The 19,440-nt window shown below is 37.1% G+C and overlaps 1 protein-coding gene across 3 annotated transcripts in view; it reads left to right on the top strand.

The window, feature by feature from the left end:
* Window positions 1–19,440, top strand: part of LOC149571360 (AAR2 protein family) — a 308,404-nt gene that overhangs the window by 142,498 nt on the left and 146,466 nt on the right. For all 3 annotated transcript variants that reach the window (XM_089812903.1, XM_089812904.1, XM_089812902.1), the window contains exon 7: window positions 10,138–10,382. In XM_089812903.1, the coding sequence (XP_089669029.1) occupies window positions 10,138–10,382 (245 nt within the window). The remainder of the gene's footprint in view (window positions 1–10,137; window positions 10,383–19,440) is intronic.

Below are 19,440 nucleotides of genomic sequence, written 5' to 3'. Positions count from 1 at the left end.
GAAGCATCATGGGACACCGAGATCTTGAATAAAAAGTTTTTTAATCTCACAAAGCTAGATGAGTGATGAATGACAACACAATGGGTGATGAAGGTGGCCCAATAGAGATGAAAATTTCAGCATGGGAAACACCTCCAAAGAAAGAAATTTTGACCAAGGTAGTTTGTTTTAAATTACAATGGTTGTAATTATATTATGCCTAGAAAGTTCAATATTTGTGACTAGGACCCTATAAATTAAGGAAAATGGGTCCTAGTGGAGCAATTAAACTCACCACTCTTGATAGTAAACCGAAAGAGAAACAATGTACGAATCTAAATAAAAACTTATTAGGAAAAGAAGATACCCATTGTGGGAATCAATATGTTGAGATATTGCACCAATGGGGATCAGACTATCGGAAGTGATACAGTCATTGTGGAGGACCCATTAATCGAACATGAACCATGCAGGTCAAAAGAAGGATGGGTTCTCAAAAAGGAAAAGAGGTTGGTGAGGAAATACGTGCAGGAAATGCAGTCCCTTGTGTTTACAAACACCTCAACAAGGTTCTATTTGGGACACTGACACTTCGAATCTAAAGTGATGAACATTGGGTGTGGAAGGCACCATATTAAGGGGTGAAATTTGGATATGTAGCATATGGAATTGATTAGGAGGCAAAAACAATAAAGATAGAAGAGAAAGTTAAGGAACAATTGACGAAAGGAGAGGCATTAGAGGATGATTGGGAAGAAGAGATCAACCTAGAAGAATATGAGAAAACATTGGAGCCTCAACTCAAGATGGTAATAAAAGGAGAGGACGTATTTATTGCAAAACGATATTGGCATATTGAAGACATTAGAAACTGCATTAAGGCAAGGAGCCTCCCCTCTACCAAGCTCCAATGCACTTTGGAAGGTAATCTTTATTCCGGTAGGTCCTTTTTAAATTTTTTAGCAATGGAGAAAATGTGTTTTGGTACCAATATTATGAAGGCCAGTTTGTTGACAAAAGGTACAAACAAATTGGACCAGCTCCCTTCGTAGAAAAGTTATATGATTTTGAATACATGGGAATATTGTGCGATGACAAATGCTAGAAGAAGCCACCCAGAGCATGTGGCTGACACCATGCTAGTTAGATCCCAAGAAGACCCAAAAGGAATAAAAGGAAAAATGGAAGACAAAGGCGACAAAGAGGGAAAAGTGAAAAAATGCCCAAAAGTTTAGTAAGAAAATCAGAAAACCAAAGAGATAAACCAAAGAGAGCTTGTATTTGAAAGAGATGGGAGCAAGGAAGTTTAAATTTAGAAACTCCAAAATAGGAAAAGTAAATAGTAAAAAGCAATTTATTATAACATTGGAGCTAGAAAATATTAATAAAAAAGAAAACTTATTGATGCCAAATTGGAAAATTTTGTCCTTAATGAAACAAGTTTGATATTAAAAATAAGGCTTCCATCTAGTGCACTACAAAAAATCATAAAAGTATGGGGTGTCCATTCACACTAAGAAGGTTTGGAGGATCAGAACATTTGATAGTACCATCGTAAGGGGTTTTGGCTGTCCGCATGGAGTGAATTATTGGTTACTACTGAGGGGAGATATAGCTATATGGGACCTCATAGTTACCATATGAAGTGAAAGGGTTGTATGGGATTTGCAAGGTTTCTTGCAGGTGAAGAAGACTATGATTCATGTATGGGAGAATAAACTCATGGCCATTTTATGAAATAACTCCGACAGGTTATTGCCTCTTAAAACACCAAATCTTAAACTTCAAGAGTTTGACATTTCATCAAACACTTCGTTGACAAGCTCTAATACCACTGAAATGACCTTCTAAGATAACCTTTGCTTATTAAATCAATATTGTTCTGATATGGCACTGGGAAATTTCTGTTACGCACTAAATAATTGAATTTGTGCTATTCTGATTTTGAAGGCGAAGCACATAGAATGGCAGGCGATAATATCTTCTTCATTTATTAAAAATATGAAATTCTGATGTTACAATAGCAAAATAGATAAGGAAGTGCTTGAAACCTGAAAAGACATGAAGCACCAAAGCCTTGTTCTGCTGCCGATTATCATGGCCGATTTGACCTTCAGTAGATGGGCCGAGTTCGAAGTAAATGTCAAGTCCCTCAGTTATGCTTGAGACTGTTCGGTTGGGTTGCCGTTCACAGGCTACTGTCACTGTTTTAACCCGTGCAGAATTACCTCATACTCAACGGATGGAATGCTGGCCGCAACAATGCCCTAGGTCACCCGCCGGAATTGACGCCGTCTGCCCAGCCACTGAGTTAATACAAATTTTTATTGTTGCAATCCACAGGATCCGCCTGGCTATTTAATTCCCCCTGATCTGATTGAAAACTTGTTTCCTAACTCATGCAAAAATAGAAGCTACCCGCAGTCGAAGGTGATGGATTTGTGTCGCTGACGGATTCCCACTACTGGGGCGGTAGCCTGAAGTCGCACCAGTCTTTAAAGCCGATGCCGGAGGTTACTAGACTCACCCTCGATATACCTGCAACTTCCAATTCCTGCGATGATTACTGATCTTCGAAAAATGACGAAAATGCTGAGGAAGACGCTTGGCTCGGGAGACGCAGATTCGTTTATTTGGAATTAGTTCGTTGTCTCGCAATCACTTCTAGATTAATCCAGCTTCCTTGGGTGCCTGCAGAGTTGATTATGATTAATTCGTTGTTTGCAGTCACCTCTAAATTGATCCCTCAGACCCACGTGTTTAGTATCTTTTGAATGTTATGAATCGGGTGATTAATCCGACCCTTGTGCGATTACTGATTCCACACTAGGAAGTAGTGGCCTGAATCCAGAGATGGCAGCACACCAGTTGTGAAGTAAAGATTACTGCCTCATAATAAACTTCGATTTAACATTTGGAGTCTTGCCTGTCACTTCGACAATCCAAATTAGATGCTGCAGATCCCGCTCGGATAAGATGCTGAACTTCAAACCTTTGCGAATAGCTAAAATCCTAAAAATCAATTCTCAAGATGATCCTCCAAATTTGGCCTTAGGCCACAAATTCTGCCCCAATGAAATGACTGAATGTCACCTCCAATCTGCAATAATTCAGATGATATTTCACACCCTCAAAATTGCGTACCTATTGAGAGTTATCGTTCTCAATGGCCAACTGTGACAATTGCGAAAACCCTAGGTTCCACAATGCACCTGTGATTGAATCACAATCTGAAATCAAAAGGAAGATAAACAACTGCCTGATTCGAATGGAGCCCCGGGGTGCCTATTTATTCTTTTCTCTCCATCTTCTCTAGAGACTTCTAGAACATTTTTGATCTTATCTCTTAAGTGACTTTATTAAATATCTTATAATCCAAGTCACTTTATTAAATTAATTAAATATAAAGTTATCTTTTAATATTTATTTATTTATTTAATTAAAATGATTAATTAGTCGTCCTCATAAAATATTCATCATTTTGGACAACCAAGTTAATCAAATTAATTAATCAGACTGCCATCGAAAATTGGTGACATGACATTTTATGGGTAGAACAAATTGATGTTGTATGAAAGGAAAATTTGGTTCCAGTTGTTGTATGGGGCTTGAGCTATACCATATGGACCATTTGTGTTGTCACTTGGGGGAATTTAATTGTTGTACAATGTGTAGATGGAATTTCCATAGAACGGAGTAATTTTTTGTTGTATGAAGGATTCTGCTAACTCTTGTGATTGTATAGAGGGTACTCAAAATCTATTGAGCCTAGCAACCATATTGAGGGAAGTGTTTGTCATATAGAAGCCCTTATGACTGTAACTGGAGATTGATCACCAAAAGAGTGTTTTCTAGGAGTGTATCCATGGTACGAGTTGAGAATATTGTGGCTAAGTGGGTTATCAAGATTATTGCAGTTGTATAAGAAACTTGTAGGGTCTTGGCCATACCTTTGCCATACGACAAGAGTAGGGTGGATTGGAGAAGTAGTTATATAAAGACAAGTGTGTATTATTATTCTTGAAAAAAGATGGTGTTAGTTTTGGTGCTCTAGTGAATATAGAACACTATTACAACCAAGAGAAGAAAAGATAGAATGACAACAAGTGGTAGCTGCAAGTTGGAGATATCAAGACCTTGGTTGCAAAATGAAGAGAAAATTACAATAGACTCTGTTACTTGGGAAGGCCTGAGTGGTATAAAATGCTGCACTTGATGGCACAAAACATAGGATAGCAATGGTATGAAGGTATTTAAGCATGCAGTAGACAAAGCGATGCAAATACTAGTATTTAATATTACGGAGTTTGAACAGGATTGTAAAGTAATGGTTATGTACTATGATACCCATGCACACAAAACCACCATTCCCAGTTCTGATTGTGACACTATCACTATTTCTTTTTGGCTATTTGCGTTCACTTGAGTGTTTAGAATACTATTCCCTGAAGCAACCTTACCAAAAAATCAACATGAAAGATGGCAATAGATCATACTTGCTACAATTGGTATGCAAAGATGATCTCTCAGAGAAATAATGGAGTAGTATTTGGCTTAATAGTATTAGCCGTTGTGTGAAGAAGAGAAATTCTCTACACCAACTTGAGAGTGTATTCTAGATGTAATATGGAGTTGCCTCATAGGCACTAGCCACGTGTTTGACATTGTAGTCTAGTATATTGGGCTTATGATATGGATAAATACATTGAAGGCATACAAATGGGCATTTGTATTGTTTGATAGGATTTGAGAATTTCTTTCATTGTAGCATAAATCCCTTAACATGGTACTGTTGGAAATTTGTTGAGCGTTCACCTTAGGATTCATGACAAGGGCTTAACATTATCCTGTATATTATAAGTTAAGTGGTTGTATTAGGCATTGACAGATTGGTCTTTGGTGCAATGACAACTCCACTCTAACAAGTGGCATCAAAGCTTGGTCACAGGTTCGAATCCTTAGACCCTTGGGTAATGTTGAGGGGGAGATTTTTGGAAATTTGTTCAATGCTCCCCTTAGGATTTGTGACAAGGGCTCAACTGCCTCCTGGGTACTATAAGTTGATTGCTTGTATCGGGCATTGACAAATCAGTCTTTTGGTGTAATGACAACCCCACTTTGGTTGATGAAGGGGATTTGAAAAGAAGATGACTGTAGCAGTGGAGCAATTGCAGCAGAGTGGTATGCTTGGTATTCTTGGAACTTAGATGTGTTCCATCTATGTTGCCATCGATGCCAAAGGGAGAGATTGTTAGCATGAATGCTGATAATATTCCTATGGGGGAATATCGTAGCATTGTTGGAGTGTTTAGGAGATTGTTAGTATGATCATATGTTGCATTCATGGCAGTATTTTTTGTTGATGTTAGCATGCTAGTTATTCTATGAAGACTAATAGAGTAGTAGACAGTGATTGAGATTGTGAGGTTCGAAGATTGAAGATGAGGTCAAGCGCAGTTGAGGACATGTTCTAAAGAGTGTGTTGATTTCGTGGTTAAGTGCACATGTAGAAAGTCAAAGATTGGTGACAGTTATTCAAGATTTTCTAAAGACGTTACATAGATAGAGTTCCTAAGAAGTGGTTTTTGGTAATTGGATTATATCTTCTAACATGGATGAAATCTGGTTGAGCGTAGTTAGACAAAGGTAGAAGACATCACATTGATGACGTGGTTGAGCGTGCGAAGTCTGAGGTTGCATGTGTGATGATTTGTGAAGACTGTGAGCTGACAATTTTATGTAATTATGAAAAGGTGTAATGTAATGTGTATTCTTTTACATTAATGAGGTCCCATTGTAATTGTGAATTGAGAAAGCCTCTAGGCCGACTCAATAAATTAATTTGAGGACTTAGTATAAAGGAAAGTTATTTTCCTTGTGATTAAGTATGCTAGAAGTCAGTGATTGTAAGCGAATTGTAAGTGCGAATTACATGTGAGTAAGCGATCTAAGGGATTTGTGTGATGTGAGTTTGTGGATCTAGTATTGAGATCTAAGAAGTGTTTGGTGCAGCAGAGGCACAATGCAAGAGCAAAGTGATTATATTTGGCAGAGAGTGCTAGTGGACAGTTGATCCTTAGGTATTGTTCTCAGAGGAATAATATAGAGGCCAGTTGGACAGTGAAAATGGTGGTCTTGCCCCTGAAGCTGTTTGGATAGTGAATCCTTCCTTCTACAACTCCTAATAGGGTTGGAATTTCCTCATAGGGATTCAAAGTCAACTAACAGGGATTGATATTTATTGAATGTATTTCATTGACTCCTAATAGGGTCAATCCTTCTGCAAGTAACTTATATATTAGCACATCATCTTGTGGGTACCATCCCCACCGGGGTTTTCCCTCTGATCAAGGGTTTCCCTAGTTAACAAATGTAGTGTTATTGTGTATGGTTATCTTCTTCTGGCTATTGCACTTGCTGATTACATGTCTCAGATTATATAATGTTAATAAAAGTTCTTTTGATTGGATAACTGATTCACCCCTCGCCCCTTTCCCCTCTCAGTTATCTTGCTAGACTTTACTCTCGAACAAATTAACAATTGGTATTAGAGCTTGGTAACAGGTTCAAATCTTTAGATCGTCGGGTAATGTTGAGGGGGAGATTGTGGGAAATTTGTTTAGCGCTTCCCTTGGGATTCGTGACAAGGGCTTAACCGCCTCTTGTGTACTATAAGTTTAGTGGTTGTATCGGGCATTGATAAATCGGTCTTTTGGTGCAACAACAACCCCACTCTAATAGGTACACCACGTAGTTGGTTTTTTTTGGATGTGCTATGGGTCTAAGTTCTCCTAGATGAATGGGGTGATTTTCATCGACCTATAAGATGAGTAGAACAATCCATGTTAACCATCTTTTATTGGACATACATATATTTTGTCAAGAGGTGACCAACCGATTAGAAAAAGGATACTCCAAGAATTGTACCAATAGTATTCTTCTAGCAATGGAAGTGAGGAAGTGGACACCATTGAGATGTCTTCAACAAGTTAAGAGTGTTGTGGAGGTTACCTTGGCAACAATTGGTGAAGAGGGTACATGGATAAGAATGAGGACTGAAAGATCCCTGATGGATCTCTGCTGCAAATCTGCTGTAGATTTATTTTATTTTTGTTTTGTCCTGTTTATTAATGTTTTCTTGTAGTTCTAGACGGAAATGCAGAAGAGTTTGTTTGTTTTTGTGTTTTTGATGATTATTCCACATAGAAATGAGAAGTAACAAATGGCAAGAAAAGAGTCTGAAAATAAATAACAATATGCAGTAAAGTCAGAGTTGATACAAATTGTACCAGGCAGATCTCTGAATTAAAGAGCCAAACAAAAGATCCAGTACATTTCCTCTAACAATGACGCCACAACTGGCTGATGAAAACGGCTGATAAGATGCAAGATTCTGGTGCTGAGTAACCGATTTTTCTATGTATCCAAGTGCTGCAAATGACAAAGTACGGCTGCAAGAAATGGCAATGTACGGCTGCTAGAATTCACCTCCCATACGCCAAAGAACATGCCCAACAAAACAAACTGTAGGCCCAAGCTGAAGTGGCGTCTACCTTCCTCCTGAATACTGTTGAAACTACTGACAAACCAATACCCAATGCTGCTGAGGGTTACGTCCCAACCAGCAATTACCCTGGGGTTTGCGTCCCAGAATGCAAATCGCTCAAGCAGAGCAAATCTGAAAAGAAGTGTTTGAAAAATATGCATAATCATGAGAAATGGCGCCCATCTCCTTATAACCCCTTGCAAAGCAATTCGAACCCTAAAGTGACCCCCAATTGGCGTTGGCTATAAAAATGAATTAAATCTTATTTTAAAGTGACCATGTCACTAGAAAATGACCTTTTCCACCATAGTAATAAATCCGCTCACCGAATTGCCCTGAAACCAAAGAGGAAGATTTAGAGAATTTCAAGACCTTTCCAACGAGCTATCATAACATGGGATACACATCCAGATGAGGCCAAAATTCCCTTATTACTCCAAAATGGCTATTAACTTAGCCTTATTTAAATATTAAACGCTAACTTAGGAAATATTAAAAATATAACCCAAATAGCCATAAATTGCCAAACTGACATCACAAACCATAAAATCATCCTGTCACCTGTCTGACTGAAGTCGGAAATCAAGGATCCACTAGCAGTCTCATCCCTGAAATCTAGGGATGCTCCTAAAATTTAGGAAACAAGCCCTATCCCTCTGAAACTGAACCCAAAGGGTCATCTCATGGAAACCCAGCCCTGGGCATGATCATACCTCCTAAAAAGTAGGAATGAACCCCATAAATGTAGGAACTGCCTCCTAAAAACAAGGAACGTCACCCAACTGATCAATACCCACCAGAAAACCAAGTCCCCAACATTGAATAACCATACTGGGTCTCTATCCAACCCTGTCAGCCTACAAGGCCCCATAATAAGCTGACTCACATGTCTCTGTTAGACTGAGCTAGAGTGGGGACATGACAAGGACATTGTGACCATTTTTTCTATTACATCTATATTGGTGTTCTAGCTAGTGACATTGATAGTCCAATCACTAACACCACTTCCATGACACCATCTGATAGAGTCAAATGTTCACATATGGCAATACCAGATGTTTTACCTTCACATTTGGGAACAAGGGCGACAGAGGCATCACCTATAGGGAGTGCTAGGGAAGAGGAAGTTCCTCCTTGTTTGGAAGTATTATCCTCTTTAGAAAGTCCATCTGGTGGGGTGATAAGACGTACATGCATGAGAAAATGGAAGAGTTCCTGTTGTGGGGGATATAATGCTAGTTGAGGGTGTACTTCCAATACTAGTTGAGTTCCATTAGAGGCTCTATGAATCAAGTCTCTTGGAGTTGTGGATGAAGTACGGACAAGGAAGGAGGGTTTTGAAGATGAAACAAGGAATAGGGAGGTTTATTTAGTCAGAGAGGAAAGACAAACTCTTCCAACAGATAGTGGAACTTACCATTGGAGACTCCGTTCTAGTTTCAGCATCACAGTTGACGGAGACATTGTCGAGCAAGTGGGAAGGTATTGTTCTATGGATTGACAACAGAACCCAGATGACCCCATTAGCACAATCTAGAGTTGTGGTGCACATGGCTGAGAAGCTACTCGAGTTTATGCAAGATGAATGACACAACAGGTTTGCTCAATGTTTCATGGCCAAGGAGATGATGGCTACTTGGCGACGTCCATGACCGCAAATTAGGGGTTGTTATGGTCGTGTGCTCCATACACTTATGGCATGGGGACTTCTTTTAGAGAGTTCTTGTTCCTGCATAAACATCTCACCATGGCATTGAATAAGTTGAGCTAAGCTAGGGAGAAGGCCACCCAATAGAGAACATGAATACAAAGCCCACTTAGAGCTGGGAGAGAATAGGGTTAGGAACATTCCCAAATGACTGCTTTGGGGAGAATGGTTGCAAAACTATGTGAGCAATAAGCAAAAAGGGACTTATTGTTGCAAGAGAAAACTACTGAGCTAGTGGCGGTGTAGGAAGGGATGAAAGGGAAGGACACAAAGCTTGAGAAGGCAAAGAAGTAATAAAGGCAGTCAACATGGTGGAGGCATCGTGACAACTACAGATGACAACCACAGAGCTTCTCAAAACCTTCAACAATAGTCAGCCATGCCAGTCTCTTTGGGGACATTCCCTTGCCCATCTTTGTAATCTTTTTTTTGTACGATCCGCCCCATTTTTATATCTGTAGTCTAGAAGATGACGCTTGTTTTTGGTGGACCCATGTAGATGACAAATTCGCCACAAATAAAGCAACAATACAATTTGTTAGTAAAGAAAATTTAATTAGTTCTCAAAAGGTTGTGCTGGTTGCTGACGGTTGGCGATATTAACCAATTGTCTGACACTATTTTATGTTTGGTTTGGGAACCAGTTCACATTATGATTCTACAAACATTACACTTGAGGTTAAAGTTATATCTTCCTGCCAATAATATGTGTTATATTTGAATTGTTGTGTTCAATGCATTTTATTTATTTTCCTGTTTACTCTATATAAAAAGTACTCAATGTAGGGAGTAAATAATGATGTTTGTTATCTTGTATCACTTGTTTTTGTATACTTTTTTTCAGTTTTCATTGTTCAGTGCTTATTTTTTTTACAAGTAGTGTAATTGTCATTTGCCTTGGCAGAACCCATTGGAGGTGAGATAACCATAATGTCTGAAACTGAACTTATTGGGAAGGGTCCTCAGACAGCAGCAGAGAGACGTTTAATGAATCAGTTTCCGGATGTTGGTGAATGGCATGGGCGCAAATCAACATCTTCAGGAAAGCAAGCATCAACCAGTCAAAGATGTTTCTATACACCAATTCCATCTTCTGTGAAGTGTAAAGGGATGACTGCAGAGGAGCTTACTGCAGCAAATATTGAGAAAGTATGTTTATTAAATAGAAATCTTCATTTATATGACTATTCTTCTTTAGTTTTTCTATAGTTATAGGTAGATACTTAAATTCCTTTTTGTGGAATCATGTGCTGATCTTGTCTTGAATCAGACTACCACTCTCACCTTCCCTTCTCACAACAGCAATTTCCTTCCAGAATTTAATCGAGACAAACTCATAACTGAACTGATTGACTTGGAAGTTCTCATTCTCCTTTGAGTGTACTTCAGCTCTACCGCAAATCAGCTACTTGCCAGAAAAAAAAACAAAAACAAAACAAAAACAAAACTAAATCTGTAGTGTGACACGACACTAACGAGGACTTGACATGTTTGATTGTGGACTGTCATGATCAGTAGCATTGATTCTTAAGGTTTTGTCACTGTCAATCTTGTGTTGGCATTAACAAAGCTGATAGACATGTTTTCATAACTGTCTTCAAGAACATCCACTCTGAATTCATTTATGATCTTGCTACCCTCTGCTCTCTTCTTTTCAGGACAGTCGTGTTGTCATGTAAGATAACCATTCCTGCTGTAGGTTTCTGTTTAATCATAATGTTTGTAGAACACAATAGCACTACTACGGAGGGGGGGATTAGGAATGCACGATCTTTATCCCAATTTAAATTTGCTGACAACTAACATATTTTTATGAGCATTTCATTTAAACATAAAAACAACACGAAGAGAATTCGGAGGCAATGCACAAAATGTGACGTGGGAACTCAATGTGGGAGGAAACCACCAAGATAATGGCTGGTAGGAGCTACTGTCCTAATCCAGTCTCATAAATTCTTCTGTCCAATTACAACTTTAACGGCTCCAGCCCTAATGAGCATCACCTCCTACTCTAGAACAACTCTTCTTAAAATTTTTGAGTACCCACTCAATCAGTTTGATCACCGATCCTATTGCAATTTTCAAATGTTTGAGAAACAAATTACTTTTCAAATTAAATCTGAAGTCATATAAATTCAACAACAGTCCTAGAACTCCTTTGTAATCATGACTAATCTGTAGTTCTGATGTAGAAAACTGATTATAACAACCTTCTGAAAGATAGAGATCAATCTGAGATATTTGTAACATATACTAGATTCCAAACTGAGACTGAGCCCACTTCTACAAATGAATAATAATGTGTTCACAACCAGAATTACTTTGAATTTCGTATATAAAACCAGAAGCTTGACTGCATACCCCTATTCCAAGGAATTTTGTGAACAAAGAAACAATACTTCCAAAGTTATATCAATAATTAAAATATTATAAAGAAACTGTTTTTACTGATAAACTGATCCAATTCTTGAAATGTTTACAACAATTGTCAGATAAATTTGTCCTGGCTCTGTTCTGTCTCAAAAAATTTCTTAGAGATCCATCAAGATTTAAATGCTGTTGTTTCAACCTTCATAGTATGCTCCCTGTGTTGTTTCACCATCCAAGCATATTTATATATTATTTTTACATACCTCTCCTTTTCATCTGTATAAGATCTTGCTTAAGTTCGTTGGTATTTCTTTTTTAATCATTGATACAACCAATGAGTGAAAGAATGTATATACACACACGAGTTTGGATAGAGTTGAAAGAGGTTATAAACCTGTCTACAACTGCCACAGTTATAACCAATCACCATCCATATTTGTGCTAGACTCGTCGGTAATTAAAATTCAAACTAAACCTGATATGTTTGACATAGCAAATTACGTCTGACAATTGTTATTTTTAATTGAATATCAGCATATATAAACAAAGGCTGAATGCTTGCGTGCCTGTGAAATGTTTTCACAAAATATTATTTTGTAACACACCCCAACAACAACTACTGAGTCATCCTTTGACATGGCACCCAGTGTACAGGAAAAAATATAATTATCTTCAAAACAAATAGTCAGGATTTGGCATCATATCTTATGTTCTTACCGGGCTTTCATACACACAGCTACCACCCTGATTCTTGTTCTTTTAATTATCCGATAGCTATCGGGCGATTAGGGCATAAGCAGGTAGCACAAATGTATATATGAATAGAGTCAGGACTGTAAATAGTAAATACCTATTATTTGAATAAAAAATTACGACAGATAGTTAATCTGGCTGAACAAAACCTTTCATAAATCCCTGTGAACTTTGGAGACAGCACGAAGAGCACATGCACAAATCATTTCATTAACATTATTTGCAGATTTCAAGTCATAGATTATGATCCCCACTTCACAAACGTCAAAACTGAAGTTTATTATTTGAACAGTACAGGGGATGATCATCAATAGGTCTCATATCTGAATCAGTTAATAATGTTACAGAGTTTTCCTCAATATTTTCTGATACATTTGAAACACGTTATCTGTGTACAGATGCTTATATTTTTTATATGATTAGATCTATTCTCAAGATTTGATAAACACATGCTTTATTATTGACGCACTATGCAACAATATTATGATAGGACTGTGAGTTCTTCCCATTATGTTGCTGTTCCATCCCATCTCTGATTGTTGTTATCACTTGAGACATTGCATCATTTTCTCTCACACTCTGTTTTTATACCTTAGACATCATATCTTTCTCTCTCACAAACTGTCATAGGGTGATATGGTATACAACTGTTCTCTTTCTGTGTGCTATGCATGCCTTCATCTATGTGATTCCTTATGGATGACATGCTGTTGGTTCTGGACTTTTTTCCTGTTGCTCAGAGCAACTAGCTGGGTTGCCTTGGTTTGCCGGTTTTCTCTTGCTTTCCCCAAACACTGTTTGGGATTCTTGTTGTATGCTGTGGTACTGCTTTGTTTCAGCAGTCCATTGGAGCTTTTGGTTGGTCTTCTGTTATTACTAAAATTATCTTATCTTACTTGGGTGTTCACTTTTATGCAATTAATAATGTACTTCAAGTGGCATTTAATTGAGGGTCATGGCCACATACACATAAAGTGATTTTTAATACCTTATATTATAATCACACTTTATTAATTAAGTATTCAGTTTGTTAATAATTTTATAACTCCGTAGATAATCACTATTTCTCAGTCCCATCTGAACGTGCAAGTCAACCATTCTGTCCATCATGCACTCAGCTGCTTTATTAAAATAATAATGGTCCCTTTCAATCAACCACTGGCCTACTATAAATAGTAAATCCCTCTTTATCTTATCAAACCAACTGATTGCAATCATAGCCTATTTAGGTGCCCTACTATAAATAGTAACCCTAACTTTTTTAAAACAGTCACTAGAAATAGTATGTGAGGCAAATTGAGTCCAACAAAGGCCAAATCCGAACATAAACCGAGCTTTGACAAAGAATACACATTGATCTCTACCAAAATGGGACCTATCCAACTACCTTAGCCTACAAGGGTCAGTGATAGGCTAATCTAGCATACTCTAATGCTTGTGAAAATTGGGACATTATAGTTTGTCCTCCCTTAAAATTGGTTGTCCCCAAACAATCATGATTTCAAAGAAACTCCACCACATTGGAAGTCCAAAGGAAGACTGTGAAATATACCACACAACAACCCCACTATTGAAGCACTAGCATAATCACAACTGCATAGAAATGAACAAAAAGCTAACTATCCAATCTCTGTGTACTGAAACTGTGTAGCTGAAATCAATAATGTACATGAGAATCAGTAATGAGACTACAGATAATCCACACCATGCACTCATTGCATTACTCCCTAGTGAACCTTGATTGGAACCCCAATGCATGCGAAGGACCCCACACCGCACTGAAGAGTGTCCAACCAAATATATCTTGATCCCAAATCCTGAATAGAAGCCTGCCAAAACTTCTACTCAACACTGATCCTAACTTCACTATACTAAAAGTGGTGAAGCCAACTAATAGGACCCACCCAAGCTGCAGTGCTAACCTTGTCACCACTTGGGTCCCAATACAACCGAGACCCACATCCAACATCCATTCCTATTGTTGAGATAAGAACATTTGTAGGTTTCTGTAATACAATCACTATCTCATTCTCTGCTAAACTGCCATGGATGTGCTAACTCTAGAAGTAGCTCCCCACCAACTTTCAACTACTAATTCGATCGACTAAAGATGGTGGATATCCATCCTACAAAGGATAGTATAATCCCGAAGCCAATCCATTATATTAACTCTTTAACTTGGGCACTCACTTTTATCATTTATGCAATTAATAATGTACTTAAAGTGGCATTTAATTGAGGTTCATGGCCCCCATTACACATAAAGTGATTTTCAATACCTTGTATTATAATTGCACTTTATTAATAAAGTGATCTTTTTATTAATAATTAGATAACTTTGTAAATAATTATTATGTCTCAGTCCTGTCTGAATGTGAAAGTTAATCATTGTGTCCACTGTGCACCCGATTTCCTTACTAAAAATACTAAGCGTTCCTCTCTATCAACTACTAACCTTCTATAAATAATACATCCCCAGTTCTCTGAGGAAACCATCTATGCATTACAATCATAGCTTGTTCAAGTGCTCTGCTATAAATAGTGACCTCGAGTTTCCTGAAAGTCATTTACTATAAATAATGAGTGAGCCAAATTGAGTACAATGAAAGCTAAACCTGAACATAAAATGAGTTTTGACAAAGAATACACATTGCTCTTAGTTATAGGCTAATTCAACAAACTTCAATGCTTACCAAAATGGGGACATTACAAATTCTTGTAGTAGACATTGTCATTAATGACCTTAATGATCATTCCTAGACCTTTCCATTTATGATTTTGCAAGCAATATTGTTCTTGGAGTATTCATCTAGAAAGCGACACTTCCTATTTATCAAAATCTCAAACATGGCACATAAAGTACAAGGCATTGGCTACTATAGTTTTTTCTCCCTTGATATACCCAATATTAAGATCATTTCCTATAACTTGCTCACCCACTATTGCTTCTTTCATTGAGGTGCTTTTGCTCCAAGAAATACTTTAGGTTGTGGTTTTTCCTCACCAAAAATTTTCCTCAGACAAGATATTGACCAAATGTGGCTAATGTTGGCAAATACTTCATAATTTCTAGTTATTTTAGCTTTAGTTTAGTTTAATAAATAATGTTATTTGTTTCAGCAATTATGAAACTATTTAATACTTTTATCTATGCATATATTGTGTAATCAAACTAAAAGATTCCCAATTCTGGTGACCGTAGTAATTACTATTTGTTTCAAAATCTGAATCTATGACTAGCGTTTGTTACCACTGAATGATCTTAGCTGAATTCTGATTTCTTTTTTCTTTTCCTTGTTTTTTCAGTTTTTTGGGTTTTTCGGAGATAAAATAATTGCACAACAAATAGGAAGTAAATAGCATTTAATAAATGTAAACATATGATGCAAATTTTGTCATTACTGAATTCTGAAATAGTACATACCCGAACCAACCAGCAACCTGATATATTAACTTCAAAGAAATCATTGTCAATAAACAATACTATTTTAAATAGGGATTAACACCAGCTACAAGGAGATGCTTTGAGAATGATTCAACCCTAAAGAAATTGCTGTAATGAACTGTCCAATGCCAAAGGGAAGCTATGGCATCCAATGATGAAGAAAAGACCTCCAAATCCCACGTGAGCTGCTGCAACGAAATGCCTGTTGCCAAATGTTGGCCGCCCAACTGCAAGTGCCCTACTCCACTCAAATGATAATGCCAAGATAATTCGACCACCTCCTCTGTCAATTTGAATGTAGTGAAATACAACTCGAATCACCAAGACTTGCAGAGGTTTGTGTCCCAACAGTCCAGACTTGAGGGTTTTGTCCCAAGCCACAAAATCGCCATTTCAGAGCAATTTCACAATTCATAAGTTTCAAAATGCCAAAAGATAATGAACAATTAGGTTTTCATTTCCTTATAACTCCTCCCAAGTGCAAATCGAACCCTAAATGAGAATAACACTTTGCACTTTATAATAAAATAACATTTTCCCAAATAAAGGCGTCCAGGCTATAGGAAAAACATTACTTTATTAAAATGTCATAACTGAGCACCAAAAAGTCTCTGCATAGTGAAAATAGTTTATAATAATTTAAGACCTTTACAATGAGCTATAACACAAGGGCACATTTGATCAAACGAAGCCATATTCCCCTTATTACTCCGAAATGGCTATATAAATAGCGTTATTATAAATTATTTAAATGCTAACTCAAGAAATATTTAAATATATTAAAATATTCCCCATTTTGCACTTGAAAGCCCAAACCAACCAAATAAACGTGAAATTGACCATGTCACCTGTCTGTGATTGGTACCAAACGAGATGGGTCAACTGGCAATCCCTTCCCTATAATCTAGGGATGCTTCTAGAAACTAGGGAACACACCTTGTCATCTCGAAACTGAAACTATGGAATGGTCCTGTGGAGCCTCACATTTGGAAATTGCCACATCCTCCTAAAATATAGGTATACCCCCTAAAATCAAGGAACTGCACCCAACTGGCTCCCAATTGCCTGTAAAGTCAAGCCTGGTTATTGAATATCCTGTATGAGTCTCTATCCACAACTACTAGCCTACAAGACCCCCATGATAGGCTAACTCACATAACTTGGCCAGTTAGACTAAAGAGGGGATGTGACACAAACACATTGCTTGAACAATAATATATCAATCATTTATGCTTTCTTGCTTTGATTTTTGGCGTTAGAACCAATGGAAGTGTGTCAATCACAGAAATCCATGTGGTAGCATAGAGGCTAAATAAAGTGGTTCTGCTTGGAACAAATAAGTTGCAAAGGAATGCTAACAAATCTTGCTGATTAAGTGCAAAGGGATCCTGGCATAGAGCTTGGCAAGGAAAGGCATTTGGATAGTGAAGACATTGAGAGCCCGACATGCATGTGAAGGTGGAAGGATATTATCTAGATTTCTTTGATTGATAGCTAAAGACATGGCACATTGTTAGACTTGTGTTTTTACTTTTTGCTGATTGATTTTTGAAGACATGGTTTGTTAATAGACAAGTATTTAAATTTTTTTAGATCATTTTAATAGTTCTTTGTTTAATGACGTTTCTATCTTAGAATTTGCAGATTAGCAGTGTCACTACAAGAATAGTGATCATTCATGATAAAGTGAAACAATTCAGAAAGCATAGGCCAAGAGCAAACATATTGGCATTGAGTATAGCGCTGTTTAAAAAAAATGTAATTGTGAGTAGCATTTGATGAATACTAAAGCTTAAGGTCTACAGTCTACTTCTGTCCTTGTTCAAATAGAAAGGCACAACGTAAAGGCATAGTGAAAGTGTTTTTTGCTATGTTGATATTGATGACATTAGATGGGATGCTTATTTTTAGAAATATGTGCCAATTTATTTCTTTCTTTCATTGGAAGTTTTAAAAAGCATGGTACAATTTTTTCAAGTAGTTTAGATCTTTTCGAGTAATAAGAATATTAAAATGGAAAAATTATCTACTATTCCTAAATTTGAAGTGTATGAATTTCAAAAATTGAAAATTAAAATACAATTGCTTTTAATTGAAGGATGTGTGGGATATTAAACCACAATATGCAAATGAAACAATAAAATGGATGGATAAAGATCGTAAGGCCACACCATTGATTGGTCTTAGTTTATTAGATGCATATTTGCATCATATTGATCTAACAAAGGCATCAAATGGTTCATAGGCTTAACACTTTATTTGGTTCATAGGCTTCAAGTTGTAAAATGTCCATAAAACAAAACTTGTTTGGGTTGAAAATGAAGGGAGACGACATTGTTCAACATATAAGCACTTTTCGTAAAAGGATTCATCAACCTATAGGTGTAAACTTCAAAGTTGACAATGATGATGCCAAGGAAATTTTACGAAGTATTATGCCTTAATTTTTTATCATATTGTTTTTTACATCGAGAGAAAGAAACTTTAATATCTTCTCTTATTGACGAAGGAAGTAGAGTTGATAAGAGTCATATAATTGTTGAGGAAAGTTCTTTTCTAAAAAAAAGTTTAACTCTTCACCAAAGAAACAATTCAAATGTTATTATATTTAGAAAATTGGCCATATGTGAATGATTGCATTTAGCGAGCCAAAGATCTCATCAGTTTAAAGGTAAATACAACTTTGATTGCAATGGAAGGTGAGACACATTTTTGTGGTTTGCGGTACATACAAATGTCATTTGATGGTGACAACTCACCTATCAATGCAAAAATCAATGCAAGATTTATGTCTTAGAGAGTAGTGAAGACAATACAACATAGGTTGGATGCAAGAGAGGCAAGAGGGTGTCTATCATCCCGAGCTAGCTTCTCGCTTAGGGATGACTTGTTGCAAGAGAAACACTCTATTTGTGTCTTTGAAGAAAAGAGGGGGGCTCGACATTATGTCACTTTAAGGAGCAAGGGTGGGGCAATATTTCTTATAAGTGCACTTTGTTGTGCAAACATTTGGTTTGATGAAATTTGCAGCAGAGGAGGGGTTGTTTTCATGAGACATGAGGAGGCATTAGATATACTCAAAGATGTGGACTTTTAGAGGAAAGTTGTCTCATGTGGAGCACTTACAGAAGCATTAGATAGACCTAGAGGAGATGTAGAATCTCAAAGAAAATGCGTCTTCATTGTGCATGAAGGATGGGAACACTTTTATGTTCGATAATTTTGTATAGATGGTTATAGGTGTAGGTGTGCTTATCACTGATTTATTGATGAAAAAAATGCTAGACGATAAACTACTGCATTTTATTGCAATCTTTGTTGGCATTGATAATTCAGCAGCTTCTCGTTGATAGAACAATGATAAGACCTCTACTTATCTATTGTAGTTTTCTAATAGGGACTAATGACAAAACAAAAGTCCATTATTCACTTTTTAGTTCATCCAAATTTGTGAAGCTGCAAAGACTTGACCTGTGTATCTTATGCTAGCCTTAGTTCATCCAGTTGTGAGTGCAAGTGGAGCTTTCTCGAGGCCATTCACACAAAGAAGAGGAATAAGTTAGCATCTATTACTTGGGGATGCATCCTTGGCCTAAAAATCTCCATCCCTGTGTTGAAAATATTTCGGGGACTTGGGGA

This window comes from Cupressus sempervirens, chromosome 2 (assembly GCF_028749045.1).
Source record: "Cupressus sempervirens isolate cs-2001-9-10 chromosome 2, ASM2874904v1, whole genome shotgun sequence".
In the NCBI taxonomy this organism is placed as follows: domain Eukaryota; kingdom Viridiplantae; phylum Streptophyta; class Pinopsida; order Cupressales; family Cupressaceae; genus Cupressus; species Cupressus sempervirens.
This window is presented reverse-complemented; position numbering and strand designations above follow the sequence as displayed.